Source organism: Phyllostomus hastatus, unplaced genomic scaffold (genome assembly GCF_019186645.2).
Source record: "Phyllostomus hastatus isolate PE091 unplaced genomic scaffold, TTU_PhHast_1.1 phas_contig_283, whole genome shotgun sequence".
In the NCBI taxonomy this organism is placed as follows: Eukaryota; Metazoa; Chordata; class Mammalia; order Chiroptera; family Phyllostomidae; genus Phyllostomus; species Phyllostomus hastatus.
The window spans coordinates 6144148-6155072 of record NW_025333833.1 but is presented as its reverse complement, the minus strand read 5'-3'; the positions used below and the strand labels follow the sequence as shown (position 1 = coordinate 6155072).

General features: G+C 49.2%; 1 protein-coding gene across 1 annotated transcript; it reads left to right on the top strand.

Moving 5' to 3' along the window:
* Positions 1 to 418: 418 nt before the first annotated feature.
* On the top strand, positions 419 to 10566 carry MRPS14 (mitochondrial ribosomal protein S14). The gene is made up of 3 exons (XM_045838858.1): positions 419 to 502; positions 4822 to 4980; positions 10141 to 10566. The coding sequence occupies exons 1-3, from the start codon at positions 458 to 460 to the stop codon at positions 10321 to 10323; spliced, it is 387 nt and encodes a 128-aa protein (XP_045694814.1). The 5' UTR covers positions 419 to 457; the 3' UTR covers positions 10324 to 10566.
* Positions 10567 to 10925: the final 359 nt, after the last annotated feature.

Genomic DNA, 10925 nt, shown 5'->3' with positions numbered 1-10925 from the left:
ATGATAGAGGGGATTGACAATAACTGTCGGTGTCTGGCAAGTATACCCCGAACTGCACGGAGAACCTAAAGGGAGGAACAGGTTGAGTAAGACGGAGGAGGACTTAGGGGGCAGAGACTTTGGCCACGACCACCTGGGTGGGGGGGGGGCGGAGGAAGGGGCTAGGTAGGGACGCAGGTAGCCTTAGCGGGCAGGGAAAGCCAGAGGGAAGGGAGCGGCGAGCAAGGAGCGCCAGACTGCCCATCAGTATCAAAGCTGCGCTCCCAGCTTTGAAATTTGTCCGAGTTCCGTTAACCACCACGAGAACGCACGTCCAATAAATAACTCCTCCTTCCGGTATAGGCTGGAGCCCCGCCCCCGCCCCGCCCCGCCCCTGCGGCCCAGGCCCCGCCCCGCGGGCGTCTCTGTATTGGGCAGAGTCAATAAAGTTGCAGCGTTTGACTTTGCGGCGGACAACATGGCGGCCTCCATGCTAGGCTGGCTGCTGCGGAGCGTCCGGCAGGTCAGGCCCGCGCCTTAACTCCTCCTCCTCCCCTTCCCTCCGGAACCTCCAAACTCGCGCCCCCCGCCCCCTGCTCTGCCACCTGTAGAACCCAGTGCGGACCCTCCCCAGGGGTTCTCCCTCCTCCGGCTTGATTCTGGGGAGGCCCGAGCTGCTGATGCACCTTTGGTATCCGTCCCCGTAAAACTGGCTTCTGTTTACAAGGCAGTGTCGGTGGACAGGAGAAGGGGTCCGAGGATCGGCCCCAGGGACTCCCACGTCGAGAGATAAGCAAAGGAGACTTGAAGGGGGCTCAGCGAGGGAGGAGCAAACCCAGGAGTGTGTGGCCGGGGAGGGGAGCAGGCGGCGACAGTGTCGAGGAGCGGGGGGTGGTAGACCGCTCGAGGCTGACAGGTCCCTTAGAGGGGCGCTGAGAACGGGCCCTCGGTGTGGCGTGTGGAGGTGGCTGGGCGTGTGGAGGTGGCTGGGCGACAGCGTTCCGGAGAGAACGGGAGGAAAGAAATCGGACACCAGGGGGTGGAAACAAGCCTCCGAAGAGGTTTTGCTGCCGAGAGGGGCAGAAAACTGGTTCAATAGCTGGAGGAATGATGAGTTAAGAGTGGGTATTTTGTGTGTTTTTAACATGACAGAAGCAACTCCGTGTTTTTGTGGTAAAGGGCAAGATCCTGTCGAGTGGCAAAAAAAGAAAAAAAAAAGCGAGACCCGCTGGCCCTGTACCCCTGTGTAGGCCAGAGGTGATGGGTCTCAGGTGTGATGTTTGATTTCAGGAATGTGGACCTTCCCTTCTTCTGTTGTAGCCTTGTCCAGCAGAAATACAATGCCCACCACATATGGAACTTAAAGTTTTCTAGTAGCACATTTAAAAAGTTTTAAAAGATGAAGTTAATTTTTCTCCCCCAGTGGAGGGAGGAGAAAGAACTACAGAGGGAGCTATCCAGAGGAATTCAAGACTCAGAGCAGACATCTGAAGGAGTTGTTAAGAGGAGAAACTGAGGATTGAGGTTTAGGTGGCGGTAGCCCGTTAGTTGGAGAGGGCCCAGCGGACGAGTTGTAGGAGGTGAAGAGGAGTGAGACGGGGCAGAACAGGCGTGGGCAGAACAGAACAGAGGCGATCTTAATCTATAGAGCACTTCTATAACTGGTAAGGAAATACAATGTAAATGTGGGCAATGGACATAAAACACCCACAGAATATAGACTAATACATTTTTAAAAAGTGTATTACTTTTATAGTCAGAAAAAAGTTATATAAAGAATGAAAGTTTTTTTTTAATAAATAGAAACCTGATAGGAAATGGTAGAGAGGAAGTTGGTTAGAAATAGTTTGAAAAAGAATGGAAGGACAAACTGTCGAATTCTGTTTTCTCCACCTCCCTGGAAAAGGTAAGAGCAGACCTTGCCTCGCCCCTCATCCTGGATCCTTTTAGCCGGAACGATCACACCTGGTCTTCGTGAATATGTCCTTCTCATCTCATCTGGTTTGGACAAGCTTCACCTTCTCTCCCCTTCCCCAACCCGTAACCGTATCAAAATTCTGTCAGCTCAGCCCTGGCGGGTGTGGCTTGTGGGCTGGGGCATCCCCTAGTAATTCAAAGGTTGTGGGTTTGATCCCCCATCTGGGCATTTATGATGGGCAACTAATCAATGCTTCTCCCTCCCTCTCTCTCTGTCTACAAGCAATGAAAAAAATTTGCTTGGGTGAGGATAAAAAGAAAAATTAAAATTCTGCAAGCCCTTCAAAGCCTTCACGAAGCCCCCCTATTTCCAGCCACAGGGGCCACAGTGTTTATTCGACCCAGTCACGTGTCAAACCAGTACTGAACGTCCAGTCAGCCGCCTCATTTCCAAAAGGCAATTATAGATTTGTTGTATTTCCCCTGGGACTTTAGCATTGAAAATACTGAGTTTTCTTCTGTGAATAGACTGGAAAACTGTTGGCTTTCTAGAATAGTATTCTCATTTTCAGTTTTATATTCTGTATAATGCTGTATATACAAGGCCTGTCCAGAAGGTATCCAGCCATGTAATAGGAAGAAGAGACATTTATTGAAGAAGACACAAGACACACTGTACATAGGACAGTACCTCAGTCCTCTTCAAAGTAGGCATCTTGGGACCTCCCCAGTCGCCATCAGCTACCCCATCGTATTTTCCTGAATCCCATCAATAGTCTGAAATTTTTTCCTTTTCAGGGTGATTTTAGTTTTAGAAAAGTCACAGTGCTCCAAATCTGGGCTGTTGGGGGCTGAGTCACTGGGTGATTTGGTGTTTCACCAAAAATCTCTGCACGAGACGTGATAGCATGAGTGGGTGCACTGTCGTGACGAAGCTGCCAGTCACCAGGTGCCCATAGCTGGGGCCTTCTGAGTCATCTGAATAGTTTCCGTGGAGGAATGTTCATGCTTAGTGCAGAATTTGATCCAGATTTGTTGCTGTACTCACTTATTTTGAACGCAATGCCACACAGTACACATGCTCACTCAGCTGTGTCTACCGCCCCCACCGACTAGTACAGTGAAGTTGTCATTGTTCACGCATGCGCATTCCAGTCCCCTCGCCTTGGCTGCCAGGTTCCATCGATGTCACGTAAAACCGTTGTTACATTAACAATGGCTGGACTTTTTCTGGACAGACCTCATGTATTTCTTCTGTAAACAGCTGTTACAGGAAGCCATCATCATTTTCTGTAGCTGCAGCTTAATTAGCTGTACTGTTTGCTCTGGTTTGGGAGATATTTGAGTTTTTTGTGGCCTGTACTCTATGCCTGTCCTGTCGGTCAGAAATGTAGACGATCACCATGTAAACAGGTGATAAATAAGGAGCCTGTTGGGTCGTTTCTGGACAGCTCATGCTAAGAGATATTAGGTCAGTGATCATTTCAAAGTACCCTTTGACCCTGCAGTTCTGCTTCCAAGAATTTACCCTGCTGATATATAGGATCACACATGAAATGATCTGTATAGGAGGTTTTTCCCTGCAGCATTCCCTGGCAGTGATAAATGGTGAAATGTGGTCTAGCTGGCCAATAATAGGTCACAGGTTAAATAAATTATGATGCATCTGCGGGGAGAAAAAAAATATAATTTCCCTGAAGGCTTCTGACCCTTAGTTCTCAGCGGGGGCCCCTAACAAAAGACAGATTAACAAGAGAAAAGCATACAAATGTGTAAGTTTTACCTGACACGGGAGCCTCCATAAGGAATTGAAGACCTAAAGAAACGGTCCAACCCGAGTGGTTTTGTGCTGGGTTTGGTGCAGAGTGGGGAGTCGAGGCGACGTGTCACAGGACGAAGGGTACGAGCTAAGTGTGGACTAGGAGAACAGCAAGGCCTCTCTGTTCAGATGGCTCTCAGTTCATAGGTGAGGGTGCTCTTCACCCCCTCCCCAACATACCTCCTTCATGAGAGGGTCTTCTGGCTTCAGGGGAAGGTCAGAGAGGCCCTTGTGCACTTGGCATTGTTCACATGTCTTTTGCTTCAAAGATCAGTACGCTAAAGCGCCACATTCTGAGGCAGCATGTCTCAACCCTGGCGCATGCACAGAGTGGAGGAGATCAGAAGGCGCTTGGGTATGGGAAGATCCCCAAGATACATTGTTAAACGCAGACAAAGGGGGAAGGGACGGGATGGGACACGGGAGAGAGAAGGTATGCATCTATCTGTATAGACAAGAGTTTTGGGAGAGACTAGTAACAGTGGATACCTTTGGAGGCTGGGGGTGGTCACTGAGCAGGTGAGGGGTGAGGTGGGAGGGAGACTCCACCGTACGTTTTTTCATCCTTTTTTTACTGCTTTTTTTGGTAAAGATTTTATTTATTTATTTTTAGAGAGGGGAAGGGAGGGAGAACAAGAGGGAAACATCAGTGTGTGGTTGCCTCTTGAGCACCCCCTACTGGGGCCCTGGCCTGCAACCCAGGCATGTGCCCTGACTGGGAATCGAACCAGTGACCCTTTGGTTCGCAGTCTGGTGTTCAGGGCACTGAGCCACACCAGCCAGGGCTCTTTTCATGCTTTTTTAAAATGTTGAACCATATAACTATAGAGTAAAGATCAAACAATTACATTAAAAATCTCAGAAAATATTCCACCTTCCAGTGCACACACTACTGGCATTGTATTAGTTGCCACCATTTTGGCTTAATGTACATCTCCAAAAGTTATTTGTTTGGAGTGAAGATATCTGTTATTTAAAGTTATTTAAGTGATTCCAAATTACTACAAAAAATAGTTGGTCACAAGCAGTGCCTGCAAGGGGCTGCAGGGTGGGGACGCCGGGAGAGCCCGTCTGAGTGTCCTTCGGTTGCTCCTCGTCTCTTTCAGATGGTCCCTGCATCCGCCTCCGGTCAGGTTCGAGGTTACTACGTAGACTGGAGAATGCTGCGTGATGTGAAGAGACGGAAAATGGCCTACGAGTATGCAGACGAGAGGCTACGGATCAATTCGCTCAGGAAGAACACCATCCTGCCCAAAATCCTTCAGGTTAGCAGGTCACGATGAGTCCCTGGCTGCCCAGGGTCTGCGTGCACACTGCTGTGCACACGGGTAAATGCGTAGTTCACAGCCGGTCTTCAGGGTCTGTCTCCGTGAAACCACTTCATTCTCCCGGCCTGGTCATTTCTCTCCCCTCCAGTTCCTCCTGTGACGCTTAACTGTCTGCCGGTCACTGACTTCATTGCGTTGTTTTGTAGAATTCTGTCAGTATTTTATAGCAGCAACATATTTACAAACTATTGGACATCAGGAACTATTCTTTTTAAAAAAGTTTTTGAAGTATGTTTATTGATTTTAGAGAGAAAGAGAGAGAAACACTGATATGAGAAACACTGGTTGGTTGTCTTCCATGCACACCCTGACCAGGAACTGAACCTGCAGCCTAGGGACGTGCCCTGACCAGGAACTGAACCCCTGGGATTTCGGGGTAGGGGACAGGACTCCAACCAACTGATCCGCACTGGCCAGGGCCAGAAACTGTCCTTAATGCTTAATAGTTTGTGCTAATTTAGTGGCTTTCATGTGAATTTCCTCATTTATGTACTTAAAAAATATGTTTATTAATTTTATAGAGAGATGAAGGGAGAAAGAGAGAGAAACATCGTTCGGTTGCCTCTGGTATACGCCCCAGCCAGGGATCCCGTCCACAGTCTAGGTGTGTCCCCTGGACGGGACTGGAAGCCCCAGCCGTCTGGTGTATGGGACGACCAGTTGAGCCACACCGGCCGGGGCTAGTTTATGCACTTTTAATACGTCAGAGTAATTGTTGTGCTTCTACCACAGTCTAGCACAAGGTCAATCATGCTTGTCAGACAGCAGTGAATAGAATACACAGGCACACATACCCACACCTTTAGGCACATACGTAAGAATAAACTTCAGCTGGCAAAACCGTAGTGCAGGCTACTGCAGTAAGTGCCACTTTTCTCCCCTCCACCACTTTTGCCCTGACCAGGCTCACTCTCTGCCTCACAAAGGACCTGTAGATGTGGGAGCCTCGCCCGCCCACTCGGTCCGCCTCTGCGTCAGTCAGCGTCCCTGCCACCGGTGCCCAGGCTGCGCGGGGTCCCGCCCTCCCCGCCTCCCTCTGCCGCCTCCTCTCCGCCCCAGTTCTCCTGCTGCTGCCTCTGCCCAGCAGTTTCACACTTGCATGACTCAAAATCCTGTGGGAAATAACCCAACTACATACCTCTTGGAGACAGAAAAAGAAGAGCAAACTAAGCCCAAAGTTGGCAGAAGAAAGGAAATAAGGAGCAGAAGTAAGTGAAATAGAGACCAGGCAAACACTAAAGATCTATGTAACTACAGGCTGGTTTGTCGAAAAGATTAAAACAAAATTGACAAACCTTTTGCTGGACTAACAAAGGAGAGAGGAGAGCACCCGAATAAACAAAATCAGAACGAAAGAGAACACACGACAACTTTATGTGCCACGGACATAACGATCACAGAGAGTGATACACACAGCTGTATGCCGACACGCTGGGTAACCTAAGAAATGAATGAATTCTTAGAAGCATAACAACCTGACACGCACTTGAAGAAGGATGAACACCAAACCTCCTCCCACCCTTCCGGCGTACTGAAGAGGAGGGGCCATTCCCACATTCGTCTTCTCAGGCAGGCGTTGTTACCCAGACACCGAAGCCAGGTGAGGACACTGCAGGACCGGAAAACCACGGGCCAGTATTCCTGATGCATATAGTGCAGACGTTCTCAGGAAAATACCAGCAAAACATGCAACAGCACAGTAAGAGGATCATACACCATGAGCAAGTTGGATTCATCCCTGGGATTCAAGGATGGTTCAACACTCAGAGGAATAAATGATACACCACATTAGTACACAGAACCAAAGATAAAAATTATATGATCTTAACAGATACAGAAAAAGCATCAGACAAAATTCAACACCCAGTCATCTGAAAAACTCAACGAATTGGGTATGGAAGGAACACACCTCGGCATCTTAAACCCACAGATGATAGACTCAATTGTGGAAGGCTGAGAGCTTTTCCCCTAGGACCAGGAACGAGGTTAGGGTGCCCCCCATCGCCACTCCTACTCAGCATAGTACTGGGAGTCCTAGCCAGAGCAGTCGGGGACGACAGAAAAGAAAAAGGCATACCAATCAAAAGGAAGAAGTAAAATTGTCTTTGTTTGCAGATGATGTGATCTTATATCCCAAAGACTCCACCAAAAAACTGTTAAAACTAATCAGTGGGTTCAGTAAAGTTGCAGGATACAAAATCAGCATAAAGAATTCAGATGCATTTCTATATACTAACCACAAACTACGTGAAAAAGAAATACAGAAAACAGTTATCCCATACACCACAGGTTGCAGGTTCAATCCCTGATCAGGGCACATACTTATAGAGTTGTGGGTTTCATCCCCAGTTGGGGCATGTGTGGGAGGCAACCAACCAATGTTTCTGTCTCTCTGTCTCCATTCCTTTCTCTCTAAAATCAATAAACACTCTCAGGTGAGGATTAAAAAAAAAAAAAGAAAACAGTGAAATACCAGAAATAAATTTAAGGTAAAAGATCTATACACTGAAAACTGTAATAAAATGGTGAAAGAAATTGAAGAAGACCTAAATAAAAAGATATCCTGTGTTCATGGGTCAGAAGAATTAATCCTGTTAAAATGGCAGTACTACGCTAACCCATCTACAGGTTCCGTGCAGTCCCTATCAAAATTCCAATGGCATTTCTCAAAAATAATAAATAACAAAGTACCCCTAAAATTCACTTGGAACGTCAGAAGACCCCAAATCGCCAAAGCGGTCACGAGAAAGAGCAAGGCAGGAGGCATCGCCCTTCCTGATTTCCAGCCCTACCACGGGGCTGTACGAGTCCAAGTAGCACAGTACTGGCACAGAAAACACCTGCGGGCCGACGGGGCAGGACCGAGTCCGGAAACAAACTCCCACATGAAGGACCAGTAAATATTTGACGGGGGAGCTGAAAATACTCAGTAGGGGAAAGGGTGGTCTCTTCATTCCATGGTGTTAGGGAAACTGGATATTCCTATGAAAAGAATGAAATTGGACCCTTACACTACTCACAGAAAGGAATTTGAAACGGGTTAAAGACTTAAAAGTAACACCTGAAAATGCCTAACTCCTAGGAAAAAACATAAGAAAAAAGCTTTCACATTGATCTTGGCAACAGTTTCCAGGTGTGACGCCAACTGTGTGAGCACCAACAGTGTGATCACCAACACTTTCCAGGTGTGAGGCCAACAGTGTGAGCAACAGCAGCTGAAATGAACCGGTGGGACCGCATCAAACTAGAGCCTCTGCGCCACGAAGGAGCGACGTGAAAAGGCAGCCTAGCGAGTGGGAGAAGGTATTTGCCAACCACACACCTGATGAGGCGTTCATGTCCAAGAATATAGGAACTCACACAACTCGATAGCAAAAAAAAAAAAAAATTCCAAAAAGAAATCCAGTTTCAAAATGGGCAGAGGCGTAGGTAACGTGGTCAGTACTATTATAGTAGCCTGACGTGGCGACAGACAGTACTAGACTTCACTGTGGTGATCACATTGTAAGTACGTATCAAATCACTGTTGTGACCCTAAAACCAATACAATACTGTGTTAACTATAAACTTAAAAGGTAGTCTCCCCACGTGGGCGGAGAACCTAAACAGACATTTTTCCAAAGACATAAATGGAGAATGGACACATTATTGGTAGGAATGTAAACTGACACAGCCACTGTGGAAAACAGTATGCAAGCTCCTCAAAAAATTAAGCTACCACGTGCGACCCAGCACTCCCAAGTCAAGTGTGCACCTGAAGGAGACGGAGTCACCAGCAGCGAGGAGACGCGTGTGCCCGAAGTTCACTGCAGCCTCGTGCACAACAGCGAAGCCGTGGAAGTGGCCCAGGTGTCACGAGTGAGTGTGGCACTGCGCTCCCAAAGAGGGACCTCTGGTTTTCTCAGGGACATGGATGCACCTGGAGGGCAGTTACGCTAAGTGCAGTAAGTGACACAGAGTGGCAGATACTGTGACCTCCCCCGTATGAAGAAGCTACACAAGCAGAATCACGGAGACAGGAGAACGGCGCTCAGCAGAGGCCGGGAGGGGGGCAAAGGGAGATGCTGGTCCGAGGGGACAGACGTCTAGTTATGAGTGAGTTCTGGGGACCTAAGGTACGGCGGGCGGGGTGACTGTAGTACCAGCACCGCATTGTATACCTCAGAGTTACTGAGAGAGTGAGTTTTAACTGTTCTCACCACATGAGAAAGGTAATTACGTGAGGTGGTGGAACCTCACTGTGGTCATTGTTCCACGGTGCACACGCACCGAGCCCACACACGCACCGAGCCCACACACACACACCGAGCCCACACACACACACCGAGCCCACACACGCACCGAGTCACCATGCTGCACACGGTGAGCTCACACAGTGTGTGTGTCAATTGCCTCTCAGTAAGGCTGGGGAAAATCTCATGGGGACGACAACAAATGCGTTCACACATTTCCCACGTGACTCACACTAGGATCTGCTAGCAGCCCTACAAATAATAGCTCAAATACCCAGATGTCCACCCACTGGAGAATGGGTAAGTTTCCACCAATGAGAGTGACCCAACTGTGACACAGGCAGCAGAATGGATAAACCTCATAAACACATTGTTGAATGGAAGAAACCGAACGGTGAGTGGAAAATGCACACTCTGTGTTTACATTGATACAACATTCAAGACAAGAACTAGTCTGGGGTGGCAGCACCCGGGGTGGCTGTTAGCCGGGAGGCAGTGACTGGAGAGGCGGCGCCGGTACAGCCTGGGCGCCGGTGACGCTGTTTCCCAGTCTAGTTCTGGTTGCACGGGCGTGTTGTCTGTGGTTACGAGCTGTACCCTTACAGCCCGTGGACTCTCGTGTACCTCTGTTAACCTTCAGTTGAGTCTTTAAAAATCACATGGGGACCACGTCAAACATTTGCCACTTTTCTGGTCCGTGTCTACTTTGAGGTGAGGTTCCCGACCGTGGCCAAGGCTCCTTGGCCACTCGGGCTGCGTCGGTGGGTCCAGCCTGTCGCCCTCCTGCTCCAGTCACTGACCTCAGTCAGTCAGCATCTAGACTCAGTGCGTTCGCGTGACCTAACAGTGCTGTGGCTTCCCTCAGGACGTGGCCGACGAAGAGATCGCTGCCCTTCCCCGGGACAGCTGCCCCGTGCGGATCAGGAACCGGTGCGTGATGACGTCCCGGCCACGTGGAGTGAAGCGGCGCTGGAGGCTCAGTCGAATTGTCTTCCGTCACCTGGCCGACCACGGACAGATGTCCGGGGTCCAGCGCGCGATATGGTGACCCGCTCAGAGCCCGTGGGGCGTCCAGGGAAACCGGCTGTGACAAAAGACTTCGTTCTAAGACAAAAACCCTTTTCCCATCCAGTATGGGAATCTATCTGCCTGATGCCGTTACTTTTAAACTTTCAATGAAGACATTTGGATGGTCCATCCTGTTAGCGAATTCTCTTTCCTGTTGGACTACATTAAATACACTGTTCTCATGCATGGTGCAGAGTAATAAAAATACCTTCTGTGAAAACAGGCTCTGTATGCTTGCCTTTTCCTTCGAGGTTCGTCTTCCAGCAGCCTTTCAGGGTTCCTGCACTTAGGGGCATTCTCTGCTAACGCAGGATCTGGGGTGCCGTAAACCCAGCTCTCTGGCGCAGAGCCAGCGCATCTCTGGCGCACCCGGAGCGCTGGGCTGGCCTCGCTGGCCCCCCAGCCCGCTCTCCTGTGGGTTCCTTGTTAGAGAAACGGGACGTGGGGAGGGAGAGCTGACGTCTGATTGCCTGACCCTCAACTTCTGTGCGTGACGGCAAACAAACGGTGGAACCCATTTTCTTGTTCCGTCTCCGGGGGCCCTTAGAGCAGAGCCCCGGAAAAACCCATCCGAAGAGGAAC